This window comes from Octodon degus, unplaced genomic scaffold (assembly GCF_000260255.1).
Source record: "Octodon degus isolate 3935 unplaced genomic scaffold, OctDeg1.0 scaffold00081, whole genome shotgun sequence".
In the NCBI taxonomy this organism is placed as follows: Eukaryota; Metazoa; Chordata; class Mammalia; order Rodentia; family Octodontidae; genus Octodon; species Octodon degus.
In genome coordinates this window covers 1373894-1391643 of record NW_004524657.1, presented here as the reverse complement: position 1 = coordinate 1391643, position 17750 = coordinate 1373894, and the positions used below count along the sequence as shown (strand labels likewise).

Sequence of the window (17750 nt, the reverse complement as noted above, 5' to 3'; positions counted from 1 at the left end):
GCTGTAGGTACTTGTTGGGTTGCTATCACCTAAAAGTCCCCTCTCCAGGTGTCGGAGATTTTGCTGTGAGCGATGTCAGTTTCCTGCCAGACCCATGTGCTCTTCCTGAACAGCAAAAGAAACGCTGTTTAAATGAGAAAGAAAAGCTGGTTTATGCGCCTCTCTCTGGAGTTGGGGGTGTGCTGTATGACAAAGATGCTGTCTATGTCGACCTTGGTGGCAGCCATGGCTTTCAGGCAATGGTAAGAAGGCTTCTCTGAATTCTTCTTATCTTTCCAGTCTGTGTTTCACCACAGCAATGCATTATTTTTATTTATCTGAGCCTTTTCTCCTCATTCATCTTTATGCTGAGGCCCAAATACATATATTAAGGGCACAGAATATCTGAGTATCTCATTGTATCAACCAGAAACAAAGCCTCCTGCCCTCCTGTCATCTCTATCTCTGACCTATCGCTCTCAGTACAGGCACCTTGGCAGGGTGGCATCTGCATGGCCCATCTTTTCCATACAGACCCGCCTATTTTCCAGCTCTCATTGGTCTTTTTTTCAGCCTGTTTTCTCATTCAGGATAGTCTTGTTTCTGCTTTTTAGAATGGACTCCAGGTTTCTTATTTTTTGAAATAAGGTTATTTATTACTGAGTTAAAATAATGTTTTGTTTTGTTTTTGTTTTTTTGTATTTTAGGGATGGGTCCACAGGGTGTTCAGGGTCTCACTACTAGATCGGACTCAGTGATCCTCCTGTGTACAGCCTCCCAAGAGCTGTGATTATAGGAATGCACCACCATGCCCAGTCTCAATTGCTGTCTCAGCATGCCCTGGGGGGCGGGGACGCCTTGGCAGGCCCAGGGATTGAACCCCCGGCCTCTGTCCCTGCTTGCAGGCGCTTTAATCTGCTCAGCTATTTGGCTGGCCCTAAAATAATGTTTTTGAAAGTACTGGGTCCTGTGGATTTTCAAAGTATTTTATAATAACGTCCTGTGGATGTTGGAAAAGCGTTTTAAAGAAGATGGGCATCAATTTCTTTCTTTTTTAAAAAATGTATTTAGTACAGGGTCTTACTACGCAGATCAGACTCATAGTGATTCTTCTGTTTTCAGCCTCCCAAGCACTGGGATTATAGGCACGCACCACCATGCCCAGTCTCAATTGCTGTCTCAATGTGCCCGGTGGCAGGGCCAGCATGGCATGCCAGGGATTGATCCCTGGTCTCTGCGTCTGCCTAAGCTGGCACTTTAATCTGCTGAGCTATCTGCCTGGCCCCTAATCAATTTCAAACTTTGTTGTAAAGATTCTTTTTGAGGACATAAGAAAGATTTTCAGGAACTGTGTAGAGCAGTTTTGCAGTGCTAATGGAAATCGATGTCTCCAGAATCCTTTTTGCACTCTCTTCACTTTCCTTCCTTGATTTGACAGGAGGAGGCAGGGCCCACCCAGGAGCTGGTCCAGAGTCTCATTTCCACCCACTCCACTATTGATGCCAAGATGGCTTCAAGCAGAGTGACACTTTTTTCTGATTCCAAACCTTTGGGGTCAGAGGATATAGATAACCAAGGGTAAGTGTAACTTTTTCCGTTTTTAGTAAATACTGCATCATAGAAGATCCTAGCACCCATCATTCTGCTGTTGCAGTACACAAGGTTGCTGTTTTCCATTGTGTGAGCATGTGTTTCTCAAGTTTTGTTTGTTTTTTTTCATAGATAATGTCTCAATTAGTCTTCTCTCGTTGCTGGGACAAATACCCAACACCCAAAATGAAGGAAAGAAAGGTTTATTTAGCTCACAGTTACTGGAGGTTTCAGTCCATACTCAGCTAGCTCCAAGGCGGACTGGCACAGGGCAGAGAGCACCCTTTCATGGCAGTAGCAAGGAGCAGAGAGCAAATGGAAGAGTAGCAGCAACACAGAGAGAGTCTGTCTCTCTGTCTCTCCTATATTACATTCAGGCTATCCACCCAGGCTGGGGGAAGTACTCACACCCATAATCCCAGCAGTACTAAGACCTATAATCCCAGTGGATCATGGGTTAATCTCAAATTCTAGAAGTCCCCACCCCATGACTGTATGAGGCTTTGGGGGGACAACTAGGCACAAACCATAGTAGGTAGCTTGTAGTTTAAGAGACCAAAGGCTGCTTAGCTTCCTCTTTGTGTCCTACATCCTAGAGCAGAGTCTAGTACTGGTCAGAGTTACACACTTTGTGTGGAAGGTTTTTTGGATTGTATTGTGTCTCTGGGGTAATGTCCACTAATGTACAGCTCATGTGAATTTTTTACTCTGGGTTTGGAATTTGTGAACATAAGGGGTGTGTGTATTGAATTGTGCCTTCTACTCAATCTAGTATATAATTTCTTCTAGTGTGCCTATATGTTTAGTATTGCAGCTGACAGATAAAGAAGTGTTCACTGGAAGTTGTTGTTACTCTAATCCATGTGGTACTTAGCTACTTTCATTTTTGTGTGTCAATGTTTCATATTTATTAGTGTAGATACTCCTTTCTGACATTGGTACAATGCATTTTATTTTATGTTAGTATCCTGAGCTTTTCTTTTTGTTTTGTGGCACTGGGGATTGAACCATAGAACCTCTGCATTGAGTTACACCCCTGGGTCGGATTTTATTTATTTTTTTATCATAATTTATTTTGAGACAAAATGTTGCCAAGTTGCCCAGGCTGGGTTCAAACTTGTGACCCTCCTGCCTCAGCTTAAGTACTGGGATTACAAGCATGTACTGCCATAAGTGTCAGCATTTCCTTTTTGTGCAGTCTTCATATGGTCATTACGTTATCATCATTGGTATCTTCTGACTTACTCTCTTAAGGTGCCATTTCAGTTTTTTTACAGTTGATGTGTTCCTAATTTTATATGTAGCACTATGTTAAGTAGTTTTATATAGTTTTTATTTCATCTTGTAGCTTTAGAATCTTAATGATTCTGCAGTTATGCGTGGTAACTCAAAATGGCAGTTGTCTTAGTCACTTTCTGCATTATTGGAACAGAATACCTGACCGTTGCAACTTGAAGGGGAGAAGTTTAATTTGAGTGGTAGTGCAGAAGTTTCTGTCCATGCTTGGCAGGCCTGACACATGGCACAGCAGAAGGCCCTGGGTAGGGAAAAGTTGCCTGTGTTATGGTCACTAGGAAGCAGAGAGAAGGCAGCTCAGAGAGCAGTAGACCCTTCCAGGTCCTGTCCCTGTGACTGGGTGACTGGGCCCTGCCTAATAGCAGATCAGCTATGAGACCCCAGGGAGCCTTAGGGGACAACTAGATCTAAACCACATGACCAGTTTTCTTGTTGATTGATGCTTTGATATCTGTCAGCTGATTTTTCTTTAGTAAAGAGCCGTCACTTCTTCTATTCTAGAGTCACTGTTAACCAAGGCATTTGGTCATTTTTGAGTTACCTCATTGTTGCCATTACTCTTATGCCTCCATTGTCTGTGATTTGACCACAGGAAGGCTCAGTCTGTTTCTTGTGTCCTGTTATGTATCTCCATTGGTCTCTGGGTACTTGCCTGCTATACCACAGGATGGTCCAGCTTATTTTGTTGTATTCCTGCTGCAGGGCTGGAGCCACATTTCTAGCTTGGAAATCTGTTTTTCAAAAGATTTACTAAATACTAACCACCCTTTTGAACAGTTCGCCTGAAATTAGGGTTTGTTTTTTTTGTTTTATTTTGTTTTTTAAAAATATATCTCTTTATTCTTCTTGTCAATGTACAAGTGCCTTGCTAGGGAATTGGCAAAAGTTTACTTGTTAACTTTGATAGTCTTTATCAAATCATTTTCCTGTGCAGTGTCACCCTAAATCATCCCTTGACATTTTTGTTGACTGTATCACCATTTCTGGATTAGCCAGCTACTTTGTGTACATCCTAAAAATTATTTTAAATTTATGTGATAATGCAGGCTGTGGATGCCAAAAGAGGAAAAGCAGCTGGATGTGAGTAGTGGTCGGATACGCCGCAGAGCCTTGTTTGGAGATGAAGAAGGTGAATCTGGAGGCAGCGATGAGGAGGAGGATGAAGACAGTGACGGCCTGGAAGGTGGTTCTAGTGGTGATGAGACAGAGGAGGAACAAGGTCCTGAAGGCACTGAGTGTGAGTACGCAGAGGGCAAGGGTGTCAAGCGGCTGAAACTGGAGACAGATGAGGACAGTGAGGTGGACTTGCCAGCATTTGCTGACAGTGATGATGACCTTGAGAGGAGCTCAGAGGATGGAGAAGAGGAGGAAGCCAATGAAAGCAGTGAGGATGATGACCTCGGTGGAGAGGAGGACATTCTAGAATTGAAGGCTGATAGAGAAGGTGGCAAAGGAAGACTGTTGCCAGCTAGCCTTCGGAGTGGCCACCAAAGCCTGGAGAAGTCTTTGCCAATGAGGAAAGCAGTCCTAGCCGCTTCTGACTCTGGCCACTGCACAGCGGAGGAGGCCTTTGCATCTGGAGAAAGCTCCTCACCTAGCTCAGAGGAGGAGGATGCAGGAGACGGAGAGGCTGTTGGGCAGAAGCACATGTGCCCTTCCAGAAGGCAACATGGTCAGAAACCAGGGTCGAAGAACTTGATTGAGGAGACCAGTGATATTGAAGATTTACTCAAAGAGGAAGAAGATTATAAGGAAGAAAATAACTGTTCCGGGGAAACATCAGGTAACTAACTTCAAGTATGTTTAAGGTTAATTGGCTGCTCTAGAAATTTGGCACTTGAAGTGTTGCTGTCAGTATGGTGCTCACGTTTGGGGTCTGCTGTTGGAGACTTTGTTGATTGCTCAGGTGCTACACCATGAGCTTGAAGCAGGGAGGACACAAAGTGGGTGTAACTGGCTCTGGTGTTGTATTCCAGGGGCTCTCAAGTGGAAGGAAGACCTCTCGAGGAAGGCAGCAGAGGCCTTTCTGCGACAGCAGCAAGCAGCACCAAACCTCCGAAAGCTTATTTATGGGACAGGTAAAGAGCTCTTGGCTTACAGCTAGAAATGTCGAGTGTTTTGATTTCTATTAATTTATTTAGGTACTGGGACTTGAACTTGGGACTTTGTGCTTACAGGCACTTAGGTTGCTGAGCTATCTCCCTAACCCTGCTCTGGGTTTTTAGACTTATTTTCTATAAAAGAGATAAGGGAGTTGTTTGGGAAATTGGGGCATTGCTTTGACATCTGTAATTCATGGCTGTCACATTTTACATTTGGCAGATGTTTTTAATCAGCTCGTGAGGACCATAGATTGGTCATGTGAAATAGATTTATGGGTTTGCCATAACATTTTTGATGAGAATACTGTGCATTATGTCATTTCATATTCTATTTGAAAGTCTTACTTGAAAAATTTTATAAAATTTAATGCCAGGAAAATATTTCTGCCCATAAAAACCTTTTTCTTTTTTGAAAATGAGAACCCTGTGTAATACAGTCCCTTTCCCCTTTGCCTTTGTTCTCTGATTTTACCACTTATCAGGCTTGCCTGTATGTTCCTTTTGGAATAGTGGATATAAAATGATGAGTTTTAATCTCTGCTCTTCAGTTACCATGTGACTAGACACTTTGGGAAAGGAGCATCAAGTTGGAGGCTTGGTACATGCCAGTTCTCACTAAAGATTTGCCAAGAGACTTTAGTAATTAAGGACTCAGCACTCTGCACAAAAACCCCATAGTAATTTAAAGCCCTGCATTTAATGGTCACACCCTGCCCCAGCTCTTGATCTGTTCCTGCTGGTGTCTTCAGCATCTCTGTCTGTGGCTGAGTGTTGTGTGTGGCTGACTGGCTCTGGGCTGCCACTGTGCCCGCCACACAAGGGCCTGCAGTCTCCTGGGTTATAGGATGAGAGCCTTAACTGGTTGATACTGAATTCTCCTGGACTGATGATTTTGATCTCACTTTGCCATCATGATGTTTCCTTTAGTGATAGAAGATGATGGAGATGATGATGGAGATGCCCAAGAAGAGCTGGGAGGGCTGTTCCGCATCAGGCAGCCTGATGGAGGGTGCAAGCGCAAGGCTGATGCACTAGACTGCTCCAAGTTTCCTGTGGAAGCGCCCCATGATTGGGACTTGGAGGAGGTGAGATGGAATCATGTGTTTACCTCTGGAAGGAAAGAGAGGATTGTTCAGAATATGGTGAACCTTTTAAAGACTGAGCCCTTAAACTGCCATCCAAAACCTACGTATCACAAAGTGCTAACACTGCACCTGAATACTGAGGTTTTAGTTTAGTAAAAACAGCTCATACACTTGTTTGCTAGTAGAATCTCTTCTGAGTAGTATTGCTTCCCCATCATTGGCCTCTTGTTTTTACATAAGGTGATTTTTCTCAGTATCAGAGTAGGTATTTTGTGCATCCTGAGCAGTAACCTGTTTTGAGTTTAGTCACAGCATGTATGTATATCATGCTTGATTTCAAATGTTGTGTATACAAATTTTTGTACATTTGTAACATTGCATGTTAACGTTATGTGTCTGATTACTGAGAATGGTCTGTTGTCCTGAGTTAAAATTTACAATTTCTACTCTTTGTAAGAATAGAAAGATAGATAGCAAGCAAACAGGTAACACTGGGAATGTTCTTTTCCCCATGAACCACTCCCTAAACTGGGATTCACTTCTCAAATTTGCCAAAGCTTAATTCCATGTTGGACCTTCTCACCTTTTGTTTTTTCTTCTGGATTATTCTTATCTTCCCAAGCCTGACTGCTTTTTGTCAGGTTAGGTTAGATATTTGTCAGTCCTCAGTGAAGCCTAGTTACTCTCATATTGCCTAATACTGTTCACCGTCTATTTTAATCTAACAATTTTTATGTAACAATTTTTAAATGATAAAATTTAATAGGGATAAAGAAAACCACATAAAAAATAAAGCCACATTTGACTCAGTGAGCTGCCAGAAGTTGATCTCTGTCAAGGAGCACATCTAGACTGCCTGTTTTTCTTCTTCACAATTTCACCTTCTGAATTTGTATCACTAAACTCCATAGTTTTTAGTTTCACGTGGTTTTTAATATTTTTCTTTGTTTTGTAAATCTCTTAATCTGCATTCCTGTCCTCCTCTCATCTCTGGTTTTTGCTTTGTTTTGCTTTGCTTTGTTTCCCCATCCCTGTTCCTGTGCACTTCATTTGTGGAAGAAACTGAATATTGCTGGGTAACATTTCTCCTATTTGGAGCTCATGGATGCATTGTGTCCCCGTGTGCAGTGTGCCCAGCCGTCTCCTCAGGATTCCCTTCAGCTCAGCTCAGAGCCATGTGGAGAGGGGAGTGCCTCCCGCAACTGTCCAGGGGCTGCTTGTGGGTTGAGCACTTAGGTCAGTGGGCTGCTAGGATTGAAGAACTAAATGTTTTATTTAATCTTGGTTAATGTAAGGTTGATTTAGATAGCCAAATGGTTGTAGACAAAGTATGCAGAAGTTGCATAGTTGAAGTTTGATTTTATTGAATCTGTGGGCAGCTGTGCTTCCTAGGTGCTGGTGGTTTTTGAGTAGGAGTCCAGTGGAGTCTTAGCTGTCTTCCCTGGTGTCAGCACTCATGATCCTTGATGTGCAGAGCCCCAGATTTCTTAAAGCTATAGAAGGGTGACTCATTTGTTTTTGGGTTACGTACTTCAGTATAAGCAGAATAAAATCCTCAATTTAAAAAAAAATGTGTTGGAAACCAACTGCAGGGCTCCACACATGCTGTATAAGCTCTCCCTGCTGGGCCACATTTCTGGCCTCCATCGGAAGTACCAGTTCCTTTTAGTAGAAGATGGCACTCCCAGTCAGGGCATGAGGATGTTTATTGCTATGAATTGGTCATTGTTTCTAATCCTCAGTGGTCAGAATGAGGAATTTATATAGATGTTTTCAATTCATGTTCAGTATTACATCTTATGTGTGTCCATTTTTCTATTAGAGATTATCCACTGGTTGAATCTGGAAATAAAATTAGAAAATCATGTAATTCCTTATTTGGTCTATCTCATAATACACATAAAACGTGATTGTGAAAAATACTTTTTCCTATACATGATATCTCTTTCAAAAGCAATTGTGCCATTTTTGCCATTCCTGCCAACAGAGTTTTGGTTTCACTTTGTGTCTTCATCATTCGTTACCTGTTTTTCAATTATAGCTGTCCTAGAAGATGTGAAATGATACCTCACTGTGGTGTTAATTTGCATTTCCCTGATAAGTAATGATTCCAACATCATGGCATGTGTTTTCTGCCCATTTCTATAAATACTTGGAAGAAATATCTATTCATATTTTTTGCGTATTTTTGAGATTGGAGGAAGAGTTGCTTGTGTATTCTGGATACAAGTCCCTTACCAGATTCTTGATTTGCAAGTATGTTCTCCCATTCTATAGAAATTAAAATTTCAAGCAGAAATAATAGGTTTAGATTAACAAATACACTTAATTTGGTAAAATGTCCCATTACATTGCCTTAAAAACATTAATACACTGAAAATTAGTAAATTACTCTTTACTTATGAGGTTAGTGGCCTAGGGGTATTTTCCTTAACCATTGCTTAATGTTGTGACCTGTGTGTTTTGTCTCTGGTCATACTGGCAGCGTTGCCCTGCTGGCCCTCCGACAGGAGATGCCTGGAAGTACCTCAGGAAGCACTTATAGGCCAGTGGCAGCCTGCCTCCACGCCTCAGTAGCAGCTCCCTATGGTGTGAGCATGTCACTGAGTGCTGTTTTTCTGTGTTAGGTTATGAACAGTATACGAGACTGCTTCGTGACAGGGAAGTGGGAAGAAGACAAGGATGCAGCCAAGATCCTAGGAGAAGACGGTAAGGTTGCCTGTGCTCTTCTGTGTCTTAACCACAGGTGGGGGCTGATGGTGTGCTTTGGCAGTTGTGGGCAGTGCCCTCATGTCTCCTTTCTTCTGTTAGCCTGTTGAATAGATATGAACCTTAAAAACAGTGAGAAAATTGCCATAAATTTGAATATGCATTCCTAAAAGTAGGTTTCTTTTGTGTGAAAAAATGTACTCAAATAATGTATATTTTTGTTTTGAGGTTAAATGTATTATCTGTAGAAAATGTAGAATTAAAAGTATATCTCATACTAGAGTTCTTTCATCCATTAAGAAAAGCGTTTGTTAACCTTAGATGTAGTTCTTCCTAATCATTAAAATTGTGTTACCATTCTTAATTTTTCCATTAAGGTTTTTCAAAATGATTTGTTATGATTTAAATACCATACTGTAATTCAGGGCACAGTACTACTATTATTTGAGAGACTTTGTCCATATTGTAAAGAGATCTATACCGGATGACCATCAAGCAACTCTTAGAACATAGTTTTTATTTTTATAAAATAAAAGTGTGCAGTTACCAAGTGGTCTTTCAGAAGGCCATTCTTAGTTGTGTGCCTTTGAGCGTGTATCTTAGTGCTTACTATACTATTACTCAATATTGAGTGCTATCTGTAATTTTTTTGGCCAATTTGAGAGTTCAAATTTTTTTTTTTTTCTCTTTTCAAACATTTCTTGGGCTACTCATAAGTGAGAATACTCATTTAAATCATTTCGGCTGTGACACTTTTTTGTGACTTGCTTGTATCCTTTGCCCATTTTTCTGCTGAATATTAATGTTTTTATTGGTATATAAGCTTGAGCTTTTCTAAAGGATGTTTATCAGTCCTTTATTGTTATTTGTTGTCGTTTAATTTTAAAATTGTGTTTATGTGAACAAATGTGTAAAAGATTATGTAATTAGGTCTAAGGTCCTTCTGTGTATGCCAGGGAGAAAGCTCAGCCTACTAAGTGCCTGTCTGTCAAACACCAAGTACCTGGGTTTGATCCCTGTTACCGCATGCCATGCTGGCCCCAGAAACTGGGCATGCGCCTATAATCCCAGCGCTAGGGAGGCTGAGACGGTAGGATCACTATGAGTCCAAGCTGCATAGCGAGACTCTGTACCAAAGAAACAAATAAATCTTTTAAAAAAATAAAGTCCTTCTGTGGAAAGATCTCTTTTGCTTACTCTTTCCATGGTGATTGCTTCTGTATCATTTCTCTAAAGGTGGTTTAACAGGTTCTGTTGCTAAAAAGACTCCTCTGGCCCAAAAAGACAATGCTTACACGTGCATTTCATGGAGGGAACAGATGTAGTGTCTGTGGGAGAAGCCGCTCCTCCCCGCTGCTGTCTCCCTCTGCAGGCCCGAGGCCATGGCTGTGGAACCCTCCCCCATCTCCTGCCACCCCTGCTTCCAAAGAACACAGATTGAGAATGGATTTTATACTCTTTTAAAGGACTGAAAACCCCCCAATATATTTTGTGATATGGATACTATATGGAGTTTAAATTTCAGTTTCTATTGTAAATTGTTACTGGAACAGTTACATAAGTTTGAGTAGCAGAGTTGAGCAGTTGCAACAGGGGCTGTATGGAAAGCCTAAAATATTTACTCCTGGCTGTTCACCAGAGTTTGGCAGCCTAGATCTAGAGTAATACCCCAATTGCTCACTCACTTTAAGAGCGACAGTAACTTGACTTTTGGAAGTTACCTGGCCCATTGTCATGGAACATGTTCCTTACAGTGTTAATGAGCTCTCTTTCATTTCTCCCAGTCTTACGAGCTGTGTGTTAGGAGTAAGATTTGATTAGATTCAGGTTAAGTATTCCTAGAAGGTGTGCACATATGTGTATCCAGTCAGTGCTCCTGGGGTAATTCTAGTTACCAGTTTTAGTTTTTCCGTGATCATTGGTTGAGTGTTTTTGATGGTGGTTGTTGTTTATATTTTAATATTTTCAGGAATCATAACATTTTAATAAACAGTGAAGTTTCACTGGAATCTGGAATTGTTAAAGAATAAAAATTTTTATCTGTTATATACACTTTGTCCTTTCCAGTTTTGGGTTTCTAAGGTAGATTTGCAAATTACTTCTCAATAATTTGTAGGTTTCTTTTCAATCCTGCTATTTTCTTACTAGAAAATTAATGAAGTCTGGCTTTTACTTATATTCCTTAGTTGTAGAATTAAGAAAAAAAAAATTGTTTCTGTTAGAGCCTGCTTTTTTAAAATTGAAATAGAGCAGTGCTCAGCTGAGTCAGTTTTGATAGTCACGTATGGCTGACTTCATGTGTGTAGAAGACCATGTGGTGTGTGCCTTAGTGACTTGTGTAGGGGTGTGTGGTGTTGCGTGGTGGTGCTTGCCTTCATCATATGTATAGGTCTATTTACAAACTGCGCAGAGCAACCCATTACAGCAGGACTCCTTCCTTCTCTTGTCCTGTTCTCTCAGGAGCCTGTTCCCTTCCCTGCTGTCCTTCTGTCTCTAGTCTCTATCCTGTAGGAAGCCTGATCTGTTCTAAGTCTATATCTTCTTAGGATGTTAGATAAATGCAGTTACTTGGCATTAACCTCTGCCGTCTGGAGTTTTTCATTGTCCACAGTTCCCTGGACATATTCAGGTCATCACCTGTCACTGTAGCTTACCCTTCTTTCTTGCTGAGTGGTGTCTCGTGGAAAGCACATCCCAGTGTGTTTGGCCCACATCCTGAAAAGAGATTTGAACTGTTGCAGTTTGGGGTACTCACACCTGGGCATCTGTGAACGTACATTTTCATATAGCCAGTGCTGGGGTGGGGAGAACCCAGGCTTTGCACATGTATGGCCAGCTCTGCTTTTCAACCACATCTCCAGTCCCTGGGGTAGAGGTTTCTGTGTGAATACAAAGTTCCTACATTCTGGGATGCATGCACATGATTGCAGTTGCTGGGTGATCTGGTAATTGCATATTTAGTCTTACAGGAAACTGCTGGGAGAGGGGGCATTTGTATTTCTTTTTTTTTTTTTTTTCAAAGTTTTATTGATAAACAGCAATGAGACAGTTTCAAATCAAATCGGAAGTACAGTTTCAACAAATAATACACTGCATATATTCTTCTTAGTGGTTAATTGCTGTACAAGATGTGGACTTGTGATCCTATTTACAAACACCATTAGAACAAATCATTCTATTCATTAAGAGAATGCAACTATATATCTATCCCAACCACTTTGAAGTGTGAGAACTGCTTCATCCTCACCAGCATGTGGTGCTCTTGCTCTGTTTCAGCCATCATTACATCTAATGATTCTTCACTGTGTTTTTATTTTATATTTCCCTGATACCTTATATTGTGTAGCACCGTTAGCATTTTTTAGCCTGCTTATCTGCCATCTTTTTGTAAAATGTCTAGATGTCTTTGAATCTTTCTCTCATTATATTGTTGGGTTTTGCTATTATTTGGGGTACTTTATTGCAGATGTATGTAGATGTAAAATGTCTATAGCTATCTTTTGTTCACTTACTAGTTCTGGGACATTTGTATTTTGATTTTGCTAGATTGCTTGGGATTTTCTACATGGACAGTTGTGTAATTTGCAAGTAGAACAGTGTAGTTTCTTCCTTTTCCAACCATTTGCCTGGTATTTTTTACTTTTTTTCTTACTGCAGTGGCTAAGATATTAGTGCTGTATTGAATGAGGGGCTGTGAGAGAACGCCTTGCCTTTCTCCCTAGTTTTTTCTCTGGAAGTCTGGTGTTGATTTGGTTATTTTTGTACACGTTATGTGCTCTTTTTCCTTCTGTTCCTTGAGTATTGAGGATTTTTTTTTTTAAAGTCATGAATGGTGTTGAATTTTGTCTAATGCCTTGATGTACCACTGATATTATCATGAAAATTGTGTTCTTTACTCTTTGCCGTCATGGATTGTAGGGTTTTTGTTTGTTTGTTTGTTTGTTTGTTTTGTTTTGTTTTTTATAGGGTCTCAATACACAGTTCAGACTCTTAGTAATCCTCGTGTCTCAGCCTCTGTAGTGCTAGGATTACAGGCATGTACCACCACACCTGGTTCCAGGCTGGCACGGCTTGAGTACTGGGGATGAAACTCAGGACCTTGCGCTTGACAGGCAGGCAGTTATGTTGCTGAGCTATTTCACCAGCCCTGTGTTAATTTTTTCTACTGAACAAGCTTTGTATATCTGGATTGAATCCCACTTGATCATGGTATATACATCTTTTTAAATGTTGCTAGAGTCTATTGGTAGTATTTTATTGAAGATTTTGCATCTAAGTTTATGTAAGACAGATGTCAATAATTTTGTTTTTAGTACTGTCTTCATTTGCTTCTTTTTTATGTATTTAGTACAGGGTCTACAGGGTCTCACTACACAGATCAAACTTGTGGTGATTCTCCTGTTTTCAGCCTTCCAAGCACTGGGATTGCAGGTGGGCACCACCACGCCCAGTCTCAGTCGCTGTCTCAGTGTGCCCTGGGGGTGGGGCTCTGACGGCATGCCAAGGATAAACCTCAGTCCCTGTGTCTACTTCTGCTGAGCTGTCTCACTGGCCCTTTCATCTGCTTTAATGATAAGAGTTGGAAAGTGTTTTTTAGAATTTGATGAATGGCTGATTTAAATATTTGATATAATTCTCCAGTAAAACTGTCTGGGCCTGGAGATTATTTGTTTAGAAGCTTCCAGGTACATTATATTTCTTTCATGGCTAGAGGATGACTGAGGTTATTAGTTTCATTTTGACTAACTTTTGGAAGCTTGGGATTTGCAAGGAGTTTCACAGACCTGTACCTTTTCAGACCTACTGGAGTATTCTGAGGGTGATGTTCATAAAAATGTTTATTTGCTTTTTTTTTTTTTTGCTAATTAAAAAAAATTCTAATTATCAATATACCCTAATTGCACAGGTTAGAGTAATTCACTCTTTTCCCATGCATACATGTCATGCTTTGACCATATGCATCCAGCCCCCTTTTACATTTGAGTCTTTCTTTTTAGTTTCCATATATGAGAAAGAACATATAGAGCTTGTAGCCCAGGCTGGTCTTAAACTGGTAGGGCTCCTCCTGCCTCAGCCTCCCTAGTGCTGGATTACAGGCATGCACCACCGCGTCCCACAGTAAGATTTTTTTTATAAATAGCTATTTTTTTTATTTTTCTGTTTTCCCATTTTTAATTTTATTGACTTCTGTCCTGCTAAGTTTAGATTTATTTCGTTCTTTTTCGGTTTTCACATCTTGTTGGTTTGAGGCCTTTTATATTTCTACACCTTACATTTGGTAAAGTGTTTGGTGTGAGAAATGTCCCTCTTGGTGCTACTTAATTGCACCTCACAAATTCTCATGGCTTTTCATTTTTATTCCATTCTGTACATTTTTATGTTTCCACGGAGGCTTCTCTTCGGTTTTTGAATATCAGCAGTTTGTTGTTTAGAGATTTTCCTATTCCTTTCTATTACAAATTTCTACCTTGATTATTTTCCTGTTGGCTATTCTGAATTTCTAGATTGATTATGTGATATTCTTAGGGTACATACTCTTATGATTTCTTTTCTTTTAATTTTGTTGAGATTGACTTCACTGCTTAGAACCCAGTATCTCCTTGCTTTTTCTTGTAGTTCTTAAAATATTTGTACCACACCCTCTGGCCTCCTGGCTTCAGCACAGAAGATGCTGTTCCCGGGTTGGGTGCCCCTGCAGGTATCTCTGTTTAGTTTTCAAGCATTTGACCAACCTACGTTTCTTGGATTCATTTTAAGGCTTCCTTGGCTTGAGTCTGAAAGTTTCTCCTCAGATTTAAGAAGCATTTTGCCTGCTCTAGAGCCTTGATCTCCTTGTGGGACTCTGCTGGTGTAAATGTGGTGGTTCACTTCCCACAGTCCACAGACTGTGTTCTCTGTTGTCTAGATGTTGAATTCTGCTGATCAAGCCTCCACTTCCTTCATCGCTCTACCTTCACTAATGAACCAACCCATCCAGTGGTTTTAAATTTGTTATTGTAGACTTCAGTTCTTTCATTTTCATTTGATTCTTTCTTTCTTTCTTTCTTTCTTTCTTTCTTTCTTTCTTTCTTTCTTTCTTCTTTTTGAGTGTAATGTATTTTAATAGCAGACCTATAGCAACAGCAAAGAAAGACAACATTAAAAACATGTACTAACATGTAAGACAACTCAGAAAAGTATAGTGACCGGATAGAATCCACTGTATGATAAAAATGCTAGAAACACCATTTATTTACCATCAATAAGAATTTACTTATTTTTCTTTTAAAAATCCAAATGCTGGCATTGTCCAGAAAAATTTAACAGGTTTTTATTTATAATTGTTATAAAGTTGAAGTGCTGAAACTTGTTCACTGAAATATTTTGACTTGCATTAATATTTTACATTCCCACATGAATGTTAAAAATTCACACACAAATAAAAATGAAAAAACTGCCAATACCTGATTTCTGTCCCTATTTACCACTTGCAGTCATGTACTTAGGTAACTTTTGTTTCCATGGAAAAAAATCTAACATTCAGAACTACCAGTAACAGAAGAGAAAAAAAAAATTTAAGAATGAAATGTTTCCCACCATAATGATTAAGCACGTTCTCCACGTATGCGATGTGCCAGTTGGATATCTTTTGGCATAATTGTTTTTCCATTGGAACCAGTAGATCAGAGCTTGGAGTATGAGGGCACAGGGTTCTGTACTGTTGTGTGGAGGCCCCACTCACTGAGGACCCTGCGGATGTTCTTTTCCAGATGAGCTCTATGGTGACTTTGAAGACCTAGAAACAGGGGATGTGCACAAGGGAAAGCCAGAGCCAGATGCTCAGGTGAGTCTATCATAGCTTCATCCCCTTGCACCATAATAGTCCTATTAAAAAACACACTTCTGATGGCTACTGGGTTTCCTGAAGACCCTTAGATAGGGTCCTTCCTGGAAGTGTTGAGTTGCCGGATAGGTAGAAGTCATCCATTGACTCAGTCTTTTACATAACAACACCAACCACTTCTTGTCATGGTTGTTTACCAGATTCCTTACAATTTTTTATTCATGGAGGTTTTTAGCTGAACTCTTCCTCTTCCTGGGAGTGTCTGAGTGGGCACATTTCTGTCACTTTCTGGTGTGTCATTCCAGGCTGAGGGTCCAGCAGTGGTTGCATTGCTGTTTCCAGCAGCAGGGTGCAGTGTCTTAGAGCCAGAGGCTGCAATTTGTTTTATTCATGATGGTCATAACTAAAATTTCTTAGTTCAAAAAGAGATTTATCTGTTTTTATGTTTAATAAACTTTGAAATGTTTTTCCTTTTGGAAATTTAAGACTGAAGATGTAGAAGGAGAAGTCAAGGAAGAAACTGACCCCAGCACAGAGGAAGACGCCAAGAAAAAGCATTTGGAGAAGAAGAGAAAATTGAAGGAGCTGTTTGACGCAGAATATGATGAAGGAGAAAGCACTTATTTTGATGACCTTAAAGGAGAAATGCAGAAACAATCACAGGTGAGAGAACTCCCAGGGCCAGCTGCCCCAGCCTACTCTGTGTCTTTCCTGTGGCTCTTGGTCGAGCTGCACGTGGGCATGGTTGCTCATGGTCTCAGTCAGAAACTCCAGAGCAACACCAGAGCCTGCAGTGCTAGGCCTGCAGAACTGAGGGAGCAAAAGGGATTTCTGAGGGCCTCACATAGCCTGGGCTCCTATTTTGAGCAGGGCCTTGACTTGAGCGAGTAGGACGTTTGTGGTCCATGTGACTTGTGGACAGCTAAGCCCACAGAGGTTCAGAGAAGGGGTGGAGTGATTCCTCCCTGTGGCTGAGCCAGCTGTCTGAGGTAATGGCCCTACTGTGGAGGAGACAGGGGAGCACACAGGCAATGGTCACCATTGAGGATGTGTGATTGGTGGAATGTAGTTCAGACGGGGCTTAGTTTAGGCCTTAATCTTTCACTGAGTCATAATTTAGCATTCCCAGTCTGTGTTGATCTTAACAGAAATGAGTAAGCAATATAAAGCTAGTCCTGAAGTCTGTGCTATTGTTTTTAATTTTTTAAATCTTTTATTTATTTATTTGGTACAGGATCTCACTGTACAGCTCAGACTTACAGTGATCCTCCTGTCTCAGCCTCCCCCACGCTGAGATTACAGAGTTGCACCACCGCACCCAGTTTCGTTGGCCAGCACAGTGTGCAGTACTGGGAATCAAGCCCCGGGTTCTTGTGCTTGCCAGGCAGGAGCTTAGACCGCCAAGCTATCTCCCCAGCCTGGTCTGTGCTATTTATAAGGTTACCTGGAATCTTGTAGGCCATCCTAATGGACTTTGAATTTTTCCTTCTGGGTAAAATGGGACTCTTATGGGGTTAGAGAAAGGGAGAGAGGATTGCCTAGCAGGGACTCAGGTTAGGATGACACAGACAAAGATGATAGATCCAGGTTGGCGAACTCTGTGTTAGAAAGGTGGGTCAGTAGGACATCCTACATGTGGCAAGTGAGGATGAGTGTCTTAGTTAGTTCCTCTGTGCTAAGACACAATACCTTAAACCCACAGCTCTTAAAAAGGAAAAGTTTGTTTTAGCTCACAGTTTGTAGGTTTCAGCTGATAGCTGATTCCAAGGCAGAACTTCATACCGGGGGGAAGAGCTTATGGCAGGGCAGTTAGAATTCAGAGCAAGATCAAGGGAGGAAGAGGACATAGACCATTCCAGGCCATACCCCAGTGTCTCATCCTCCACCAGCTGTCACCTCCCAACACCACGTTTAGCTTAGTTCCCCACCTGCACGATCCAGTCACCTCCTCAAAGCCCCCCACTGAGCACAGGAGGCTGTGAGTCACATGACCCACAAAGGTGAAGGAGGGCAACGTCTGAAGTCACTGGGGGGCCGGGTGTCATGTGGAGTAGGGGAAGCAGGAAATTGAAATGAGGGAAGGTGTGGCCCCAAGAAGCTGATTGCTGACAGCAGTTCACTCTTTTGAGTTGTCTATAATTCTTTTTTTTTTTTTAATTTTTTTTT

General features: G+C 41.0%; 1 protein-coding gene across 2 annotated transcripts in view; it reads left to right on the top strand.

Moving 5' to 3' along the window:
- Bms1 (BMS1, ribosome biogenesis factor) overlaps positions 1–17750 on the top strand; it is a 33912-nt gene that overhangs the window by 9087 nt on the left and 7075 nt on the right. For both annotated transcript variants that reach the window (XM_023721315.1, XM_004636565.2), the window contains exons 8-15: positions 49–242; positions 1418–1557; positions 3912–4648; positions 4842–4943; positions 5895–6052; positions 8680–8761; positions 15511–15584; positions 16071–16247. In XM_023721315.1, the coding sequence (XP_023577083.1) occupies positions 49–242; positions 1418–1557; positions 3912–4648; positions 4842–4943; positions 5895–6052; positions 8680–8761; positions 15511–15584; positions 16071–16247 (1664 nt within the window). The remainder of the gene's footprint in view (positions 1–48; positions 243–1417; positions 1558–3911; positions 4649–4841; positions 4944–5894; positions 6053–8679; positions 8762–15510; positions 15585–16070; positions 16248–17750) is intronic.